Here is a 22,479-nt window from a genome sequence, read left to right as displayed (position 1 = left end):
TAGGTTAATGAAAAATCCTGGAACCATGAAATGCCAGTCCACTGACTCTTCCTAGATGATGAAGCACTCTACAGGCCAGGGACAGTCAAGTTAATGATTTAGAGAAATGTCAGACCAGGTGGGAAAGATGCTGAAGTGGCTTAGGTATAGGTGAGATCAAAAGGTATACTGTATCAACAGCCAGCTCTATAAGGTAAAGGGTAGGGGGATACATACAGGGTAGGGGGATAGAACCTGGCCACATACATGTACATTAGATCCCAAGGGCTCTACTGCTGGAATCCCACTGATCAAGCAGGCCAGAAAGCAACTGTCACAGCTTCATGGAACAATGGGGAGATGTGATCTGGTGATGGGAGAGGAAGTATCTCTTTGGGGCTGAAGAGTCTTTTTATTTTTATTTTATTTTATTTTATTTTATTTTATTTTATTTTATTTTATTATTTATTTTTGAGACAGAGAGAGTGCGAGCAGGGGAGGGGCAGAGAGAGAGGGAGAATCTCAAGCAGGCTCTGCTTTGTCAGCGCAGAGCCGAGGCTCAAACTCATAAAACCACAAGGTCATGACCTGAGCTGAAATCAAGAGTCAGATGCTTAACCAACTGAGCCACCCAGGTGCCCCTGGAGCTGAAGAGTCTTTGACCCCAATTCTGGATTACCTTAAAGTACTTGTCTAGGATTTCACTGTAGTTGCTGCCTTTAGAGAACCAGCCATCTGGAATGATCTCTGCTTCCAGCCACTGGATGATGCGACGCCGGAGCTCATCCCGGTTGGACTGATAGCAAACGACTGCAGGAAAAGGGAGTGAGGTCAGCTGAGCAGTGAGACCCCAATGTCACCCAGCATCCACTGCATGGGAGGTTCAGTGCCTGGGGCTCTGCATGTGACATCTCATTGAATTTTTACAGTACTCCAGGGACACGAGATTATCACACACATTTTACAGGAGTCAACCCAGGGTACACAATTAGAAAGTATGTAAGCAAGGATTCAAGCTTATGTTTCTAAAAAAATTATAAGAATTGAGAATATTGAAACAGAGAAACTATGTTGCTTAGGTGAGAAAAACGCAGAGCGGAAAAATAAAGGACTATTTTCATTAACTAAGGAAGCTGAGGGGGAAAAAAAATCAATCAATCAATAAATAGCTCTCTTGGCTCAAAGATGAGCTGAAATAATAAGTGAATGAAGGAGCACATGACAATTTTTTATGCCACAAGATTTTAAATTCTCCATAGCTTTTTCCTTTTACCAACCGGGTCTATCAAATCTTCTCCCACTTAAAATTTTACACTGTCTGCATTATCCTTTGTTCTAAACCACAGAACACAAGGTCAAGAAAGGGCCACGCTGAAACCCTGCTCTGGACAGCTGTTCTAAGACACATGGCAATAACAGGTGGGACTGAGAGTTGGGTAGATGAGGTAAAAGAGAAAGGAAAGCCTTGACAAAAGGAAATTTCTGGAAGACAACACATGTTGGGATGTGAAAAGGGCCCTGAGCCAGAGGAATGTAAATCTGGGCAATTTTCCCCACTCTGCCACTTCTAAGCTGTGTAATTCAGGAAACTCACTTAACCTCTCTGAGCATCAATTTCCTCACCTATGAGGTCATTACAATAAGGTCTACCTCACAAGATTATTGCAAAGATCTGAAGAAAAGTATATGCTAAATCTTCTGTAACTGTAACAATGAAATTTTAATTTTTATTCATAGAAAATCATGGAAAAAGTCCTACTTGCATTTCCAATGATCCCCTTTCAAACAAGATGTGCCTTCTGATTCTGTTAGTCCTGTGACAACAGCATGTCTTACAGATCATTGAAAGAAAGACTCAGTGGCTTTCCTGTCCTTTTAATGCAATCACTACTTAGCAAAAATGGACAACACAGCCAACATTCCAACCTAACCAGCTGCTTCAAATGTCAAGCACAAAAAAATGCAGTTCTGCAGCTTTTCTGAGCTGTGTTGAGGAATGACCAGTTCTGGCTCACAAGTTCTAACACACAGATCTTATGGGCTTCAGCAGGGAATGTGAAACACAAAATTCCTTCATGAAAAGAATTTCCTCCCTAAAATGCACACTGTAGGAAAAATAGACACTCACCTGGGCTGGCAGATGGACTTACAGATTTCTTCTCTGCAAGACAAAAGGAGAAAATGCATAATGCAGAATGAAGACAAAAGAACATGTCTGTGTTTTGCTAGGTTTAAAATCATCCCACACTACAGGGGCCACTTGCAACATTTTCATCATTTGGTCCTGGGTTCCTGTCTCCTTTCCTTCTTCCAGGGCCTATGAATGGGGATCTTTTCTTCCCTGCTTTGTTTCACATTTTTAGGCCACTGAGTTGCCCTGTAGTCTCAAACCTCCTCCTATTAGGTTTGCGGGGTAGGGTTGCGTTGCTGGGACTTGGAGAATTCATATGGAATTATTATAGAGAGGGAAATGGAGTGGAGACCCACACACAGGAAACAGCTTGTTTCTCCAGGGCAGTTCAAGGCTGAGAGGGGCTGAGTAGGGCTGCTGTTTGGTAAGGAACTGGTGTCTAATTAGCAAGGAGGTTGAGACCCCCTCCAATCTTATCTGAATGGCAGTGGTTTGAGTGCAAAATAGAGGAAATATATATAGCAGGGCTGAGAGGTGCCCAAATTTAAAAAGTGAAATTCACCTACTTTTTAAAAAGGTATAGAATTCATGTAAACACTTCCTTATTATTATTGACTATTGACATGGTCCCCTATCTACTGCAGAAAGTACTGGAACCCCCCTTGGGATTCTGACGCAGGAAACCCTGGGCAGAGGCCTGGGCTATCCAGTGCAAACCCAGTAGGTTCATGGGTGCCAAGAGGCTGCCTCTCTAAGTAGCTGGGTGGTCTCTGTGGCATCGGGTACTGTGGTCAAGTGGAGAGGACTCTGGGCAACCAGGCCACACTGCTCTGTCCTCTGGCTCCTCTGGCTGGAGTTGGGAGGCACTTCTTACCTTTGCAGTGTCCGTCATAATCAACCTGGATTTTGGATCCAGTGAGGCAGGCGTCTCGATGTAACTCACAGTGGTTGAGGTAGGTCTTGCCATTGCTGCCGCACACAGGCCTCTTGTGAGGTTTGCATTGCTGAAACAGACCCGAGGAGGAGGTCTGTGCAGTCGGGGCACCAGCACACACATGCATCCACACGTGCATCCTGTGGGGAGCCTCCCTACTAGGGTCTAGGGTCTTTGTAGCCCTGCATGGCCCCGTGTTGATCCTGGCTTCGGGTCATCTCTTCTATTCAGTGAAGAAATAGACTGTCCTGACCCTATCAAGTTAGCACGGAGGGCATTTTATTGGAAGTCAGAAATTTGGATTCTCTGTCACTTTGGAGAAAGTCACTCAATGTCTCTGGACGCTCTAAGATCCCTTAAAATGCCAACATTCTATGACACAAAAGAGCCAGAGCTGAGAGTGGGGAATGTGCAAATCAAAAGGCAGGCAAACACACACACACACACACACACACACACACACACACACACACACACACACATGAATTCTTCAGTTCTTCTGGGGTTTAACTAGAAAGATCTTTGCTTTCTTGCTTTGTATAGTATTTCAGAGCCATTTTGTTTTTCTCCCGATCTCACAATGCCTCTTATGAGGCTGGGGTGGGGATGCCTGGGTCTTTGTGAAGCACCACAGAGAATCATTATGGACAAGGAAATGGAGTAAAGTTCACCTGGCAACCCAGTTTTACTTTGGCTATTTAAAGGGCCATGGTCACAGGCAAGTTCAGTGTCTTTAGTTTTTTTTGTGGTTTTTGAAAGGGGGGAAGGAGGAAGCCAGTTCAGCTCAGCCCTAATAAAGGCACGGAATCAAGAAAGAGTAGATGTAGTGAGAAGAAACACAGAACACTGGAGCTAGAAGGTAGCCCCACCTCTCCAACTTTAGAGGAGAATACCAAAGCCCAGGAAGACAAACATCATTTAACTAGTATTTATTACTGAGTTCTTACTAAGTATCCTACATGCTGGACAAACATGGTCCCTTGCCTTCACAGCATCCAGTGGCAACTAATTTGCTCAAAATCACAGAAATACATGTGGACAAAGCAAGACTAGATACTAGGTCTCCTAACTCTAAGTACAGGCTCGTGCTACCACACAGTGGCCAGGCACTCCTCTAGTGAGGTCCACCTAGGGTTCCCAATGGATCTGTTTTTCAGGTGTCTGAGCTGGGGAGACTTCCTTTCCGGGACAATGAATCAGGATTCTTCACCTGGGGTCTAAAGCGGGTGTATTTATTTGCAGAAAGACAGATATATTCCTAGGCTTGTGTTGGCATGGTAGAAAGGAGAAGGAAGGACACATATCCAGGGTATTTATGTTTGCCTGAAGAGGGAGAACTTGTCAGAATCCTGGTTACAAAAGAAGTATTTCTCGAAAGCTCACACTGCTTTTTAAACTTCATTAAAAAAAAACAACCCACAACCTTGTAAAGTCTTCATTTCATCTAGTATTTTTCTAAAAACTTGCATATCCTTTGACTTGGCAAGCCCTAGTGGGAATCAATCTTCTAGAAATAAAGGCAGCAGTACATAAGGATATTTTCACAAGGATGTTATTTTTTGCAGTGGTAAATGATCTATGAAACAACCTAAATGTCCATCTATGGGAAAATTATTACATGAATATGATTTTATTACAAAATATTTATTATGACTCCATTTTTGTATAAAATAGGGGGCAACCCTGTATGTGTATAGTAGCACAGAAAAAAAAAGTGGAGAAACTTATACCAAACCACTAACACTGGTCATCTCAGACTAATTGGATTTGAGGGTTATGGGGAAGATTATTAATTTTATGTTTATACAAATACCTGTATTATTTGACATCTATAAAGCAATTGTTAAATTTGTAACTTAAAAATCTTATAAAACTAAACATTTTTTAAAAAAAGAAAAAATATTCCTGCATTTACAGATTGTTTTTAATGTCTGGGATGAAAATCCCTTGTCTTTCATATAGACAAGGTAGGCTTTTTTTTTTTTTTTAAATTTTTTTTTTAACGTTTTATTTATTTTTGAGACAGAGAGAGACAGAGCATGAACAGGGGAGGGGCAGAGAGAGAGGGAGACACAGAATCCGAAGCAGGCTCCAGGCTCTGAGCTGTCAGCCCAGAGCCCGATGCGGGGCTCGAACCCACGGACCACAAGATCGTGACCTGAGCCGAAGTCAGACGCTCAACTGACTGAGCCACCCAGGCGCCCCAAGGTAGGCTTTTATAAAGATGATGACATGGTTGGCACTGCTCTGCTGACTAGCAGCTCCAGCAAGGTAGCTATATTGGCCTTGGCTATTGTCCTCTGGCTCCTGGCCTCAGAACTTACCTCAATGCAGAGGCAGGTGGGCTCTCCCTTCTCTGTGACTGCACATTCCCGGCCAGCTCCACAAAACACATTGGCACAGATCTTGGATTTGCTTCTTAGTTCTTCCTAAAACACAAAATCATAATGGAAACCAGGTCACTGAGATGAGGGCTTCATGGCATAAGCCACTGGTGGCGATTATCTTTCAGTCTCAGGTCTTGGTCTGGAGTTGCAGCTCATGGTTACTGAAGAGTTCTGAAATTGCTAGAAACTGTCCCCAACAGCCAGCACCAGACTTGCTGGCACTGCTCTAGCTCAGGCCCAGCTACCTCTGAGTCCCTCAGATTGTTTCTTAAAGAGCAAGAGACTCTTTCTTATGTGTTTCCTTTCTTTTAAAAATGGTCATCGAACAGTCCTTAAATGTCAACACTACAGTATATAGCTATACAGGCACAGACTCTGTCCTCAAGAAGCTCCATGACTCTCTGAGGAAACTCACAAATCAAGAGACATTTAGAAGCAACAGAGAAGTGCAGCAACAGGAACACCAGCAGCCAGAGAAGGAAAGGAGGGCAAGACCCAAATGAGACTTTCTGAAGATAGGCTGCCTTGACTAATTCCTAAAGAATGAGAAGAGTAAGCCAGGGAGAAATAGAAACATGGAGAGAAATATGGATATCTGAAGGACCAAAATCTCACTGAGTAGTGAATGATATTAAAGGTAATATCATTTCAAAAGGCAAAAGGATAACTAAAGCGTCAGAAACATGCCTTTGCTATTATTCAGTATGGTCTTGTTCAGACCCTGTCCACATCTGCCTCTGGCTTCAAGACCAAGAGGGCCAAACCATTGGAGAGCCAGTAGAATTATCCTCAAACCACTTAAGGTCAGTCATTCCTGTTCAGCAGAACCTACAGGCAGGGAATGGTCCGTCTATGCCACTGAAAAGGAGAGCGTATGTAGACACTAATCTGTCACTGACACATTCCTTCCCTCACGTTAATTAGCGGCTAAAAGGCAGCCCCACCTCATTTGTCACACAGGCCAGCAGCAGTGGTGGTTGAACAAAGGAGAATGTGATTCTTCCAGCCTCTGTCTGACTGCTGAGCAGGCAGTCACGAAAGGCCTCCGGGCTCCCACCCACTGGGGTAGCACTAGCTGTGACAAAACCAACAAAAATGACAAGAGCTGTGGTGGGGTCAGTAAAGGCTGAGATGGAACCTCAGATCCCACCCCTCAGACCATGTCTACTATGTCATGCAGAAAACTCACACACACAAAGCTTGTAATACTAAAATTCTTGTAGTCCGTAAATGTTTCATATCTAAGAATAGGTCAAAGAAAACAAAAACCAAAGTAGATGCTGAAAGCTGAGGACTGCACCCAATACAGCTAGTCTGCTGCCACCTGGAGGCTGCTTTGCAAACTCCAGGGTATTATTTTCTCTCCTGAGCCATCTTGCCTGTCATGCAGGGATCCCATTGGTGGAGAAACTCTTGCCATGCTCACATTTCATTGGTTCATATGCTGTTGCTAAACCCATTCTTTTTTGGGGGTGTTGCTAAGGAAAATTCAATAAAGCTGGCAGGCAGGGGGGGAAAAAAAAAAAAGAGGAAGTAATCCCCAAAAGGCTGGGATGACTGGATAGCTGTTGTTTCCTAAACTGGGCGTGGAGATAAAATCAAGCATATATTCTCTGATCAGGGCGCTCATAACTGTGCCTGGGAAGGGAAAGCAGCTCTAAAAAGGAAGAGGAAAATGCTATTGCTGACCAGTGTAACAAAATCTCAGATAAGACTACCTTGTCCTCTCCCCCTCGTGAAACAACACTCGAACCAAGAGATACAACAAACACATTCCTAAAAAGGCATGCTCAGACATACATCTACACTCAAACAACACACCAGTATACAGCTCCACCAGCAGACCTTTACCACTTAGCTATATGTCTGTACATAGCCCCTTTAATTCTTTGAACCTCAGTTTCCTCATCTGTAAAATAGGGGTAAATACCAGCCCTGCCTCGTGAAGATGAAATAGTATATTTGTAAGGGCATCATAAACTGAAAAGCAAGCAGAGAGCTTCCTGCACAGTAGCCCGTGGCAGGTAGAGAGTTCCTTTTATCTTATGTTGTTGTTTTTAGTGAGTATTAAAGAGTAAAGCTTTGACTTCCAGGTTGAATTCAAACCAAGTCAATAGTTCTCAAAAATCACTTGAAGAAACACTCTTATTTAAAACGTAAAATCTAATATTTGAATAGTACAATTAAAATTTGCAAAATGTTTCACACTTATGATTTCATCTTACTGTACGAACAACATTGCAAGGAAATGTATATTATTAACCTCATTTTATAGATGAGGAAACTGAAGATCAGGAAGGTCAAGTAACTTGCCCAAAGGTCCTAATGCTAAAAATGAGAGGAGCCAGGATTCCAACCTGGATCTAGACAACAGGTGATTAAGTTCCCATTTATAAATACCTGGCATTCTAAGTGATTTTGATTCTATGTTATCTTATGTAAGCCCTATGATAATACCACAAGTTAGACATCATAACTCTCCCCATTTTACCAATGATGGAACTTAAGTCTTTGAGGTTAAATAACTGGAAAATGATAGTGCTAGGATTCTACCCAACCAAAGGGAAAGCAGCCCCTTTATATTTGATTTACTTTCATATCCAGAAAATTTAAGGTTTAAAGAGATTAGGACAGGAAGGTGATTTACATAATTAGCAAATATGAGAAAGTGCTTAAGAGTAGCTAGAGAGCTGGATTTGAGCTCCCACATCCCGCCTCTGCTCCTTATTTACCATGGCCGTGGGCAACGTACTTTCTTTAAACCTCAGTTTCCTCACGTGTGAAATGGGAACACTAATCCCTGCGAGGGGTGTGTGAGCATTAAAGGAGATGAACTGCCTGCTGTACAGCTGAAAGCTGCCATTGTCACTGATTCTCAATTTCCTCATGGAGCGCCCGATACCACCTTGGTGGTCAGGTCCCCACCCAGCCTCTGTTACCCAGAAACGATACTACTGAGAGCACAAGGACTGAGTGAATGGAAAAAACCCAGATTCCTTCCCGTTTGAGACCAAAGAGAAAGGGGCAGTGCCAGTCACACAAGCATTCATCTTTGCAGGTGGCACATCTGTCAATAGGTGGCAATCTCTCTCTTTGTCTTGGAGAACTCAAAGCCGCAATGCAGAGATGCAGCCTTGGCTCCTGCAGTTCTACCCTCCCAGCCCAGGAGATGTGGAGCAGGAGGTGGGACAGCGGGGTGAGGCAAGCACCCCACAGGCACAGGCAGCGGTACAGAAAACCAAATTTTTGCCGACTTGGGAAAGAGTGTCCTACCCAAAGCTCCCAATCCTCCCCAGTTCTTACCATTCACAGGTGTGCTATAATGCAGAAAAAAACAATGAAAATTTTCTACCTAGAGGTGGCCTCTGTGTGGCATTGAAAGCCCTTATCCAAGCCCTTTCTCGGGGAATGGGAGGTCAGGAGCAACCCTGGGGCTCCCAGAAAGTTCCTGAGCATGGTAGATGGTCTTACCCCTCTGCTGAGTGGAGAACATCTTGCGAGAACATGCACATGGCATAAACACGCTCATGGAACAGGGCAATCAATGGCTGTCTGGTGGGCAGGGGTGTGGTGAGTAAGGCAGAAAAGAGGCAGGGCAGCAGGTGACATGGTGAAGGTGGTGCTTTGGAATATTAATTTGTGTCTGGTCCCTTCCAACTCAGATATTTTAACTAAAGTGCAGGGCAGCCTGGATGGAGGCTGGAGGCAAGGGAACCCGCCAGGTGAAAGACAGTGAACTAGTGGGGGTGACAAGGACCTAGGGTCCAATGCTAATATTAATTAGAGCACCTACAACTGAGTGAGGCTCTTCACAGAGATCTCTGTCCTCACAACATCAGTACAAGTTTCCATAGTTTTACTCCTATCTAACAGATTCAGAAAAGCTCGGTGACATACAGAGGCCACATGATGAGGGAGAGACTGAGTCAGGACTGGAAGACAGGTCAGCCTGAATCAGAAGCCTCGATATTCCCTCGCAGGGAGGGAACAGTCAAGGGAATAAGGTATGGGCAGAGGGGACAGCTACAAGGGCTAGCATAGATAGAGGCTGCACAGCACAATGCAGTTCTTTTAAGAATGAGGTCCCAAGCCTGTATTAGAATTTCATCTATGTATAGACAACCAACCACACTGTCATATGGATATGCTCTAGGAGTGTGAGGTCACAGTGTATGAATCTCTAAGTCTGAGTGTACTTATGAAAATGTGATTGACTGAATGGGGCCAGGGGGCATGTTCTGAGGGTGTGAACACTGACATGTTGATAAAAGTCAACTGTATACTTGCTTCCAATGGAGAAACATTGGGTTTCTACCTTTGACTTTCTGCATCATCTTCCTGACCTGCTGCTGTGCTATTTTCATTATGCGTCGCCATTATGCTTTGTCCATAATGCAAACTCCCCTTGGTAAAAGACGGCCTGGGAACATTGCTAACTTTTACTGGGGAAAAACTTCCTCCCTGAGCAACTGTCAGTCATTGCATGGTAATAATGATACTTGATACTTGCACAGCAAGTTTGATTCATCTGTAATTTTTACTATCATTTTTGATTCTCAAAACTCTTTAGGATAGCCAGGCAGGGGTTAGCTCTTAAGACACTGCCAGACTTAACATCCAACGATGAAGAAGAAACTGAGGCTCAGGGCTACATGTGACTGGTCCAAGACCTCACAGTTGCAGAGCTGGGTCCTGGCCTAGGTGTCCAGGCCCTAATTCCAGCCCTCTTTCCACAAACCACTTTGCCTCATTACAAATCAAAGCTAGAAAAGATATTGTCATGGATCCAAGGTCTAAAAAAATCAATTAGTTTTGCAATTTAAAAAGATCCTTTGCAAACAAAGAGCAAAGCAAGTTATTTGCAAAACCACCAGTAGAGGTGATGGTGTGCCTGAGTCTCTGGGCCGACTAGCATTAAGGCTGAACATAAACTACACTTTGAATGTTTAAAGAAAAAAAGTCTTCTAAAGTAAAAATCATTTTCTGGAAGAACACTGTGCTTTGGCAAGGGAGGAAGCTTGTAAGCAAACCATAAAACTGTCAGCTTAATATATCATTATTTCACTAAAGTGAACTGGGTCAGCTGTGTACCCCCAAATCCTTTTCTTCCTTCCCAACTTTCTTTAAAAAAAACAACAAAAACAAAACAGTCCTACTTATGCCAAGGTGGAATTTTGGCTCCACTTGCCACTATTTTGTGACAGAGCGGCTTTGTTGACGTGAGAAAGGCTCTCCTTGCTTTGCCAGAATTAGTCATGGAAACTTCACAGGAACACCAGGGCCCCTCAGATACGCTGAGCACCATGGAGCTTGGGACAAAGGAATTCACAGAACTGGGGAGAGCAGGAGGCCTGGGTGGGGCACAGGGTGGGACGTTGGCTGCTCCTAGCCGGTGTTCTGGAATGGAACCCAGTAGTACAGGCTGGAGAGCTTGAGAAAGCCAAACCTCTTCAGGACCTTGAAATCTAGCTGGAGCACCACGTGACCCTGTTCAAGTCTCTCTAATTCTTTTTCTCTGAAAAGGAACATGTTGCTGCATCCCACATATTCTAAGGAAAGAGCTGAAAGGAGTAGCAATTTCTAGCAGCTGTTCTGATGCACGTGGCCGAGGCCTCTGCATCTGCAGGAACGGTGTGCCTTGTGTATTTGTGCTCACAACCAGGCCCTCACCTCAAGGTTAATGCAACACGGCCAGATCCAGGTTCTGAGGAGCCTGGTAAGCTCAAACAATTTGAGACAGCCCCCATGAGAAAAAGAACACACGATTATGACTGTAAAATTGGGCACAGGGCCTTGGGAAGGGGCCTTGAGTGTAATGTCTGAAACTAAAGCTTGATTAGCTCATGGTAAATCTGACTCTCCATCAACCCTACTATGTTCTTCATAAACAAGAAGGCTTTGGGGCTTTTAGCCTACTGGAGCCCTCTTTAATATTTTATACATGTATAGCTTATCTCAAGTGAACTCCAAGTGTCTGCACATTTTGGCTTCTGACACACTCACCACGGTGCCCTGCCTGAGAAAATCCACAGTAAATGTTTTTTACATTAAATTTTACTGGTGATTTGCTCAAGTTAGTGTCAATGTCGGTGGCCAGGATGTCAGGATGTCTGGGGGAAGGAGTGGCTGGTCTTTATGACATCAAAATAAGGGATGCATCTCCCCAAGAGTATTAGCTTTAAGATAAAAAAAATCTATTATGGACCTGTCATTTAAGAATTACCTAATTCTGGGGCACTTGGGTGGCTCAGTCAGTTGTCTGATTTCAGCTCAGGTCATGGTCTCACAGTTGGTGAGTTTGAGCCCCACATGGGGCTCACTGGTGTCAACACAGAGCCTGCTTTAGATCCTCTGTCTCCCCCTCTCTCTGCCCCTCCCCCATTCTCTCTCTGTCTCTCAAAAATAAATATTAAAAAAAAAATTACCTAATTCTCCCTTGTATTAATTCCTATGTTTAGCTTCTATCACAGCTTATGGGATAACATGTTCCTGACATTTTCTTCTCATTATGTGATAATGTATTTTGTGTCTGGAAATTACTACTTTCAAATTTCAAATGGGACAAGGCTGTTTACCTTAACCACTGTCTTTATTATCTTACAGATGCTGTCACACTCTCTACGTGTTTGCCTTGTCAAAGGGAAGGATCTAGACTGCCATCTTCCTAGGGGAGCCCTGTCACTTTCCCAGCTGCATATTCACTATCTCTGGAATGCCACCCACTCCTATACATAGACCTTTCTTGAGGCAGCCCAGCCCCAGCATGGCAAACAAGGTGATGGTTTCTACATAAGGGTGAGTTAAGTCTGCTATAATGGCCTTGTCTAGTCATAGTAGAATAGCAGCATTTAATAAACATGAGTTAGAAATATGTTAAGCTTCTTCACACAGGACTGAGAAAAATCTCACATGGGTCTACCAGATCTGAGGATTCATCCCCGATGGCAGTGAGGAGCCTCTGACTCCAGCACCCCAGGAAGGCACTTCTGGTCTCATGCATTCAGAGCATGGGCCACAATGATGCGCTGGAGTGTCCCAGGGGAGCGCCATGCTGTCTCTCCAAATTAGGCACACCCAGGGACACCACTCTGACGGACAGGGTATACCAGGCTCCCCAGCATCTGTCTACAGTTCTGAGTGATCCCTGGGAGCTCCCAAGATATCCTGTCTTTTTGTAAGGCCCCTAGTTCTACAATTGAACACTTCAGTGTCTTTAGAATTCCTTGGTGAGACCTTTCAGGCCAAACCACTTTTTGCCCTGAATTAGTCTGATAGGTTTGATCATGGTATTCATTTTCCATCCTCCAACCATCTGCCTTTAAGATTTGTCCACTTTATTTTTTTTTAGTTTTAACATTTATTTATTTTTGAGAGATGGAAGTATGAGCAGGGGAGGGGCAGAGAGAGAGAGAGGGAGACACAGAATCCGAAGCAGGCTCCAGGCTCTGAGCTGTCAGCACGGAGCACAACATGGGGCTCCAACCCATGAATGTTGAGTTAAGCATGGATGCTTAACTGACTGAGCCACCCAGGTTCCCCTATTTATTTATTTTAAAAAAGTTGTTTTAATGTTATTTTTGAGAGGGAGAGAGACGGAGAGAGCACGTGTGCATGTGTGCACATGCACGGGGGAGGGGCAGAGACCTGGGGGTGGGGGCGGGGACAGAGAATCTGAAGCAGACTCTGCACTGTCAGCACAGAGGCCGATGTGGGACTCCAATTCACAAACTGTGAGATCACAACCTGAGCGGAAATCACAGTTGGACACTTAACCAACTGAGCCACCCAGGCGCCCCAAGACTTGACCACTTTAAAGGATAATGTAGGTGGTAGGATAGTCCTTCAGTCTGCTTCAGTAAAGGCCAGGGCAAGTAACTAAAATCTATTAGAAAGCCTATTTGATAAATGCCTGTGAAAACACAAGAAGGATAACAGCCTGTGACCAGGGTGATGCAAGCTCCATGTAATAAACCCTGAAGGAGGACAGGACATGGCCTCTACCTTCACAGGAGTTTCTAACCTCATCAGGGCGATGAAACTCAGAAATGCAGATCAGCACAGCCCTGAGTAAAGGAGGTTGAATCTAGGAGATGGAGCTTCATGGATGAGAGGGGGACTCAAGTGAGCCCTAAAAAGTAGTAGGATCTGGATAGGAAAACTGTAGGTTTTTGAGCAGGAGGGTCTTAAGACCAGTTCAGCAGTGGTACATGGGGAGAAGTGGGTGAGGAAGAATTTGGGGGCACAAGGAAACAAGGTAGCAAGTGCCGGGGATGATGAAAGTCTCGTGTATGGTGGTGGCATAGATACAGAGAAAGGAGGGAATTCAGGAGAAAGTCCTAAAGAACAGTGAGGTCTGGCCACATACCAGATAAGAGAGAGGAAGGTGAGAAACCAGGGAACCAAGATCATTGGCTTTGAGGGTCTGGAAGTTTGCTAGTGTGTCTGCCAGAGATGGAGACCAGGCAGGGGCTGAGCGGGGAAGGGGTCAGTGATGATGAGTCAGTTATGGACTTTAAGTCTAAGGCAACAGTAAAACATCCCACTGACAGTTGAAAATAAAGGATTAGAGAAGCACATCTGGTCATGATCCATGTAGGAGTTAGAAACAGGGCCAAGAGAACACATGAGCTCAGGAAGAAAGGGTGGAAATGGAGGGCTGAGGGTGGCCAAGAAGCAGGAAGAACAGGTTGCTAGCAGCCCACATGGGGGCGGGGGGGGTCTCTGCAAGCCAGAGAAGGTGCCTTCCCCTCTGGGCAGATGCGACCCCAGACCAGGCTACAGGGCTCAGTAATCAGTGCAGGTTGGACTTCAGCCCCCTTCACCTCCGCATGCAGTGAGCAGCCTGCACAACTGTTACGAGGGCTCTGAGGGCAAAGCAGCCAAGAAAGCAAAGCAAGCACATTCAGAAAACTGGAAGCAAAATCAGGACGTCTAGAGAGCCGGATGGTGATGAAACAGGTGATGAATGCCATTGTCTGAGAAATGATTTGGCAAATGTTGGAATGAGACAGCAAAAAACACAACACAACACAACCTTTAAACCTCTGTGGAAACCTGAACCAGAGGCCAGACCAGACAGAGGCAGTGAGGTCCTATGTAACGAGAACTGATACAGGAACCTGGAGAGAGTCCCTGGACACATGTCTCTCTGCTTCCAACACTGTGTGACTTAGGGCAAGATACCCGAGAAAGGGGCCTCAGTTTCCCCCTCTATAAAAGGAAAGAATTGTAGATGATGCCCATGTCCCTTAAACTGTTAAGATTCTCTTAACTAGAAATCACAGAAATTTGCCATTTCAGATGTTCCTGAGTATCAAACTTTAATCTCTCAAGGAAGTTAACCTAGACACCCAAACTAGAGACTGGTTATGGATAGTCTCCTGAGAGTGTTTCAGGGTCTTTGTTTGGTCTGAGTGGAGGAATTAAAGTTGACCAATTAAAGTTGGTCTGAGCGGAGGAATTAAAGAATTTTTGTAAGCAATGCCTTTTCATTCTCTCCTGGGTCATGACAGAGGAAATCAGAGGAGTAGTAATGGGACCCCAATTGAGTGGCCTGATTTCACTCTTGGTTAACTGCTTGGAACCCTCTTCTCCCTTTGAATGCCATTAAATGACATTTTTATTCTATCTGTGTTTGCCTTGCAAGAAGAAAAGGGAGAGAATGGCTAAAGGAAATTCACATGAGATTCACAATTCTTCATTCCTGCCAAGAACCTGTCACTAAAGTATGTCTGGGACTGCCAGAGCTCACATTTACTCAGCATCCATGCTCTAATTATTTCCACATGTAGTTCAAGGCAAATGGTTGATTAAAAGTTAAAAAAAAAAAAAAAAAAACACCCCCACACCTAAATCCCAATACCCTCCACTAAGAGGGGAGACAGCTCCAGGGCAGCTATGGGAGAACTCCGAGAGAACTGGTTTTGGAAGTGTCCCCTGCAGTGCTAACCACATCTGGATCAACATCCCTGCACATCCCCAAGCATTCCCGACGCTCCATCCCAAGCCAACTCTCCACCTCCCCAAGGTTCCCCAAGCACTGAACCAAACAGGATTCACATTCTTTGAACTTCTGAGTGGAATGTAGGATTTATTCCTGCTTTGGTAGAAAGCAAAAGAGGTATGGATATAGGCTAAGAGCTACAAGTTCTCCTCTCCATCCCTTTTTCCCTGGGCTCTACTGAATTTAGGTAGACTCTGGGTAGTTCCCGATACCACAAACTAGAGAAGGAATCCAGTGTGCAGAGAACGTGGGTTCCTTCCCCAAGCCGGAGAACAGTCCCCACATCTGCAGCTCCTTTCCATTATCCCAGTCTGCATGTAGCTCCCCCTAAAACTGACAGTTAACCCCCTATTCCCCAAGGTGGTCCACATAACCTGGCATTGATTCAGATGGCTACTGAGATCTACTTGGCCGCATTTAATGCTGCCACATTAACTTTGGCAGTGACTCAGTCTTCTTCCTGTCTCCTGGGTGATTTCATTGTTTATGTGGGCTCAAGATCCTTGACCTCCTCACCTCCAGTAACCCTCACTTCTAAAGTCCTCTGGCTACAGGAAGCTTTAGGAGGTTATCTGTGAGTACAGCAGGTAGCAGCGGCAGGCCAAACTGAAGGGTACAGGGCACCTGAGGTCCTACATTTTGAAATGAAAACTCATTACCCTTTGAAAATGTCAGCACCATGAGGGATTATCAGATGCTTCTTTAACCTTCAAATGGGCAGAGAATGTCCCACAAGACCAGCTAAAGAAATAATGTCACCATCTGGGAAGGCTGATTGATTGTCTGAATTACACAAATTCTTCCTGTCCTTCAAAGCTCAGCTCAAGTTCCACAACTCCATCCTCGGTGACCTTTCCCTCTTGACTGGTATGAATTGCTCCATCCATCTCTGAACTCATTTTGATCACTTTTTAGAAAATTTAATTGATTATGCAGAGTTCGGCTTCCCAGCTAAACCCTTAGAGGACAAGGCTTGGTCCTGGCATAGTGCCCTGTGCCACTCAAGCGACCTTTGTTGAAAGTATCAAAGGGTGACTGAGACACACAACCCTAAGGCCCTACGGCAGGGTCACAAAGCCCCCTGGGCCAATTCCTCTCCTGGGGCTGCCCCCTTTTAGGATCAGGTTTTTTGGGGAAATAGCCTAAAGACACCACCCTTCTTCACCTGGCAATAAATATTCAGCCTGGAATTCCCTAATGAGAGATTATCTTAGACCCACAGAAAGACACTGGGGCGTGTGTGTGTGTGTGCGCACGCACACGTGTGATGGTGAGGTGGACAAGAGAGCAATGGGGGACTGAAATGGCTTTCAGTCATTTCCTTTGTTCACAATTAATGTATAATCCAGCAGATATGCTGAAGGAATGACAACGTGCTTGGGGGAGAATAATGGAAGAGGAGGCAATGTGGCAATGCAGGGTACCTCGTGGGAAGGCAAAATTGTGTGGGACTTCAGAGTGTAGGGTGGGGGTCATCACCGAGCAGCCTCACACCTTGATGACCTACACAAGGGAGAAGTAGAGACAAAAATAAGCAAGGATGACAGGCCAAGAGAAATTGTGAAAATAGGCCTAATTGTGAAATTAGGCAAGGCAGCTGTTTTATGCTCACTCTCCTCAGGAACCCTATTCCTACATTGTCGTATGAAGTAGAAGGGAGGTAGAAGGTACATGGTCAGTCTCCCTAAACATGAGAAAGAATAAATTGCCTTATTCTACCCCTCCCCCGTGTGCCAGCATATTCTGGAGGTTTCCAACCACTCCCTTCTGGCTCATCTACGAGGCTGACCTTACAGCAGGCTGGAATACACTGAAATGTGAGTTGGAAGGGCTAGGCTATTGCTGTGCCCAACTGTTTTAGTTCCCAGGGTGCTGGGCATCTTAAAAGGAACTGTGATGTCCAACCAAGAGCTGAGACCATTTGACAGACGGAGGGGGCAAGAGGGAAGATAGCAGGGAGGTTAGGGTTGACGGGAACAAAATGGAGCAGAGAGACCCAGAGACCCAGCAGAGCATAACAGTGAGAGTCTACTTTAAAAACACAGACAGGGGCGCCTGGGTGGCTCAGTCGGTTAAGCGTCCGACTTCAGCCAGGTCACGATCTCGCGGTCGGTGAGTTCGAGCCCTGCGTTGGGCTCTGGGCTGATGGCTCAGAGCCTGGAGCCTGCTTCCGATTCTGTGTCTCCCTCTCTCTCTGCCCCTCCCCCGTTCATGTTCTGTCTCTCTCTGTCTCAAAAATAAATAAACGTTAAAAAAAATTTTTTTAAAAAAACAAACAAAAAATAAATAAATAAAAACACAGACAAAGTCCTGGGACTCTGGGGGCAGTGTGGCTGCAAAGCAGCTGTCAAGTTTCCAGCATCCCAGCAATTATTCTCCAGCCTGTGGAATGCATAAGGGGTTAAAACCCAGCAAGAAACTCCATGCTAAATGAAGTCACCATATGTGTGGCTTGGTATGGTTCTAGGAGAAGCAGACAGATGTAATTAGAAGTTCTTAAGACACTGTTGCCATGGCAACTGTCGGCCAGGAGAACCTGGAGTCCGAGGAATACAGTCTTCCAAGGAAATGCCAGAGGCAGGTGGTGTTCATCATCCTCAGGATCCACGGGCAGGGTCTGTTTCTCCCCCTTGCCCAATCCTACACTCTTGAGGACCCTCCCCATCCAATTCCTCTTTACCCCCACTTCCTACACCCCAGATACACACCCAGAGCCATTCCAAATGCAGATGAAGCGCTCCCTTCAGATGGCATCTGAAGGAAGGAATTAAGGAGAAGTCAATTCTTGGGAGGATGTGTGCAGGTGATAATGTTCTCTGGGCAGTCTCTGGTCCCAGGAGCTTTCTAGATCTTAGTGTGGGGATCAGCAGGGGAAGCTGCAAGCTTACTTTACATATCACTAAGGAGTCTAGTTCCTGCATGAGGCGGATGCTGGGTGGGTACCACAGGACAAGTAGGGGTATGTGAGCTTGAGCAGAAGAATGTCTGCTCTTAGTAGGGCAACCAAACATTTTATCAGCCAAATTGGAATATTTTTGAAAGCAAAATGGGACCTTTAAAATAGACATACTTGGACAATAGGCATAAACTGTGACATCTGGTCACCTTAATTAACAGGCTACCTAAGGGGAAAAATTACTAGTTTTATTTACAGAGTGAAAATTCTAACCTGGTGTCTATGAGCCCCCAGAAGCCCAGCTACAGATTTGGGGACTTGATTTTCCTAGGACATAACCTAGGAAAGATGAGAAACTCAAAGAAAGTACTACTTTGGGCATGTGCTTCCCCCTTGCAACCTTAATCTCCCTTGATTCAACTGCCATATGAGGATGTCCGTGGGGTTCTGCTCCGCAAAGCTGGAGAACCTGGGCAAACAGGACCACTTTCCTTCAAAATCTTGGTCATTACAAATCCTTCCAACTGCTTCTCTAAAGAGAAAAACATTCATTTCACGCAGTATTGCCAAAGAGATATGATTCTCTATGGATTTATGGCAATAGTGTAGTCAATAGACTGGGATCATTCCACAGCAGAGAGACCTCATAAATCTCTGCCTGAAGAGGGGAGGTTTCCAGGTGTGCATTCTTACACATTCCTTAACAACTGAATCAAAAACAGTGGCTCAGGATTCTGTGGTCACAAAACCCAGAGAAGGTTTAAACTCTCCCAGGGAACCAGCAGAAATGACTGTATTTTAGGCAGAATATAACCAGCCCAGAAATTATGAGAATGTGGTTCAGCGACAGCTCAGTTACAAAACTGTGGAATGTTTAGAGGGTAAGGCCCACCCAGGGTGCATCCCCTAGTAGTTCCTCAGGGACTTTGGGAATCACAGCTATTTTATAAAGGTTCCTGGCAGTTACAGGACAAACGTGACTAGTAATGGTCCTCTTCTATCAACCTTGGCTCAAGGCTGGGAGCCACTGGGGCTATCTTGTCTTACTTGCCTGACCTAAATGCAGACAGGTCCTAGACAGTAGGGTGCAAATCTCTGAGCTTAATGTGGAGCTTCCCCAAGATTTCTGGGAGGCAATAAGGGGCTCCTTACTACCTGTAATCATCAATGAACAGCACTGCTCTCTGCTGGGTACGTGTGCCGGGAAGTTTTGACATCCACTGCAGGTCCCCTGGATTTTAAGAGTCCAGTTTAGAGGAATATTAACCTTTCTGGAACAAATTAAGAACTACATGAAATCAGTGCTTTTGAAAAAAAGCAACACTGCAAACACAAGTTAATCTGTACTTCCTTAGCACTGTCCAAAGTAGAATTGGACAAAACCTATTTCCAAGCAAGTAACTGAACGACAAAATACCAAACATCAGGTTGGATGCTGGGGTCTCAAGGAAGAAAGCCACATGTCCTTAAGAAAGTCACATGATAGCACAGCCCATATCCCTAAGCTGCTGACAGTTTAGATGAGGAGATGGGGCGCAAATACACGGAATTTTAATAACAACACAATCTAATAAGTAACAACTCCAGGCATTGGTGGAACTACATGTGATATACAATTAAGTGACAAGTCTCTAAAGCAGCAGTGTCCAACAGAAATGTAATACCAGTCTCACAGAAGATTTGCAAATTTCGAGCAAAATTTTAGAAAGTCAGAAGAAACAATTATTTTAATAATTTGTTTTACTTAAGCCCATATAGCCAAAATATTACCATTTCAGCATGTAACCAATTAGTGAGACGTTTTACATGCTTTATTTCATATGCAGTTCGATACCTGGCATGCATTTTATACTTATAGCACATCTTAATGGGACTAGCCACACTGCAAGAGCTCAACATCCACTTGTGGCTGGTGGCTTTTCCTACTGAACAACCCAGCTCTAATAAGTTCCGAGTGCTGACATATTACTGAGGACTGAATTGAGGAGAGTTTAGGTAGAAAGAGTAAGACTCTCTTTAACGAGGAATGTCTTGTAAGTGGTGTATATAGTTGAAGTCAATGGATATCTGCATACCTGGGTAAGACAGCATGCTGGGCTACATCTGGGACCAGGACAGTAAGGTAGTGAATAGCCAGTCCTTTGAAAATGGGCAGGCATCGTGGCTACTTAAGCTTAACTGACTCTGCTTTTAATGCCTATGGATGAGTCACTCGACCCTTCTAGCCTCTTTTATAAAATAAAGTATGTGCCACCTCCTTTTGTACTTTGTATGGCTTTGTATTTTGAAACTTCTCTTAATACTTACTTCTTTTTTCTTTTCTTCCTCTTCTTCTTTTTTTTTTTTTTTTTTTGCATAAGAGACCATGGATAAATTTGGCAATGTAGTGGATGTTTCTCAAAACCTTTTTTTTTTTTTTTTTTTTTTTTTTTAGTTTTTTGGCTCAACTGCTACATGTTCTTGCTGTCAATTTTCAATAATATTACACTTACACACACACACACACACACACACACACACACACACACATTTTAGTGCTTTGAGATTAAAGTCAACGAAAATATGCACATTCTATTCTTCTTGAGACATTCCTGCCTTGCATTTTTTCCCTGGAGCAGGGAAGTCACAGCTTGGGGGAAGGAGCTGTAAAACCTACTTGTGCTGGCCAATCAGGCTGTATCTGAAGCAGGGGGCCCACCAATGAGAGACTGCCAGGTATTCGACTCCACTGTAGCAAAGCTCCCTATTTTTGCAAAGATTAAAATCCTGCTAGACTTTCAAACTGTACCCACAATGTACAAAGACCTCCTTTTCTGTTCAATTTGTGTTCCCCCAAGGACTACATTAGAAACTCTACACAAAAACCTTAGTAGGTTAGTTGCTACAGATTATCATTTGCAATAAAAACACTAAGTATTATGTAGCAGTTTAGTTCTCAAAGCTCTGTTCTTCATTTTTAACGGATTAAACACGAGAGAAATGCCACATATTTAACTGCTTTTGGTTACCCTGACTGCACTGAAAAGTGGCCAACATACTCTGGAAGTCAAGAAACTGGTCTACAGTCAAGAGCAAGGGATTAGAGAATAAGGTGCAGGTAAGTAGGAGTGTCTACTCCCTAAGACCCGACCTACTGCTGATCACTGTGCCCTTGGTGGAGCCTTCCCCAGGATAAAAGATCCTCTGAGATCTAATGTGCAAATCCAATGACACTGTTTTGCCCATTCAAATGAACAGGGCACAGTTGCCATTCAAATGAACAGGAGACAGAGCAAGAGCAGAAAGGATCCCAAAAAATAAAGGTCTCAGCATAGGTCTCAGCAAATGTTGAGGTCAGGAAACAAAGTGACCAGAGGCTTTGGGGCAAAGAACCACCGACAACAGAATTTAATTTAATGCTTTACTTTATATTCCTTGGGATATTAGTTTACTCTGGGAACGATGCCCAGTTAAATCAGAATTGCTGATCATGGAGGGAAAGAATAAAAACACTTACTATTCAGTAAGCCTCTGCTTATATTCCAACTTCACCTGGAGCTGAGAGAATCAGAATCCAGGTGTCAGACTAAGCAAGCCCAGCATTACTACCATGTCCAGCGTTAAGCAAAGTGTTGATGGGCAGATGCTATCAACCATCTTCCCAGCTGCACAAATACTTACAGAATCTGACACGGAGATCAAAAATTACAGGCAGGATATCATGCATCTCCTCATATTACATAGGAGATATTTGGATTCATTAATTAACCCATTTGACCAGTGGATCAATTCAACAAATATTTACTGAGCACCTGGTATCTGCTAAGTTCAGTTCTAGGTGCTTGGGATTCATTGGTAAATGAGATGGAGAAGGACTGTATCTTGAAGAAGTACATATTCTAGAGAGAGGAGAGTGAAAAGAAACACAATGAACAAGGTCGTTTCAGATTGTGATGATTATTTAGAACATAGGATATGTTTGACAGACATCTAGGAAAGGGGGCACCCCTTAGACTGAGTGAGGGAACGCTCTCTTGAGCTGAGACCTAAGAATGAAAGGAGCAGTTCAGATAGCAGGAAAAAAAGTGCAAAGGTTGTGAAGCAGGGCAAAATTTGTTATGTTCCTGGAACAGAAAAAGCCCAGTGTAGCTGCAACATAGGGTCTAGCAG

General features: G+C 44.3%; 1 protein-coding gene across 4 annotated transcripts in view; it reads right to left on the bottom strand.

Annotated features, from left to right (window-relative positions):
- FSTL1 (follistatin like 1) overlaps positions 1–22,479 on the bottom strand; it is a 76,787-nt gene that overhangs the window by 36,979 nt on the left and 17,329 nt on the right. For all 4 annotated transcript variants that reach the window (XR_009262151.1, XR_009262150.1, XR_009262152.1 and 1 more), the window contains exons 3-6: positions 5,369–5,473; positions 2,985–3,114; positions 2,108–2,140; positions 659–789 (exon numbers count right to left, since the gene is read on the bottom strand). Coding sequence is in view for 1 of the 4 variants with exons in the window: in XM_058731268.1 (XP_058587251.1) it covers positions 659–789; positions 2,108–2,140; positions 2,985–3,114; positions 5,369–5,473 (399 nt within the window). In the remaining 3 variants the exon portion in view is untranslated. The remainder of the gene's footprint in view (positions 1–658; positions 790–2,107; positions 2,141–2,984; positions 3,115–5,368; positions 5,474–22,479) is intronic.

The sequence above is a fragment of the Neofelis nebulosa genome, chromosome 5 (assembly GCF_028018385.1).
Source record: "Neofelis nebulosa isolate mNeoNeb1 chromosome 5, mNeoNeb1.pri, whole genome shotgun sequence".
Lineage (NCBI taxonomy): Eukaryota > Metazoa > Chordata > Mammalia > Carnivora > Felidae > Neofelis > Neofelis nebulosa.
The sequence above is the reverse complement of the archived record's forward strand: the minus strand, read 5'-3'. Positions and strand labels throughout refer to the sequence as shown.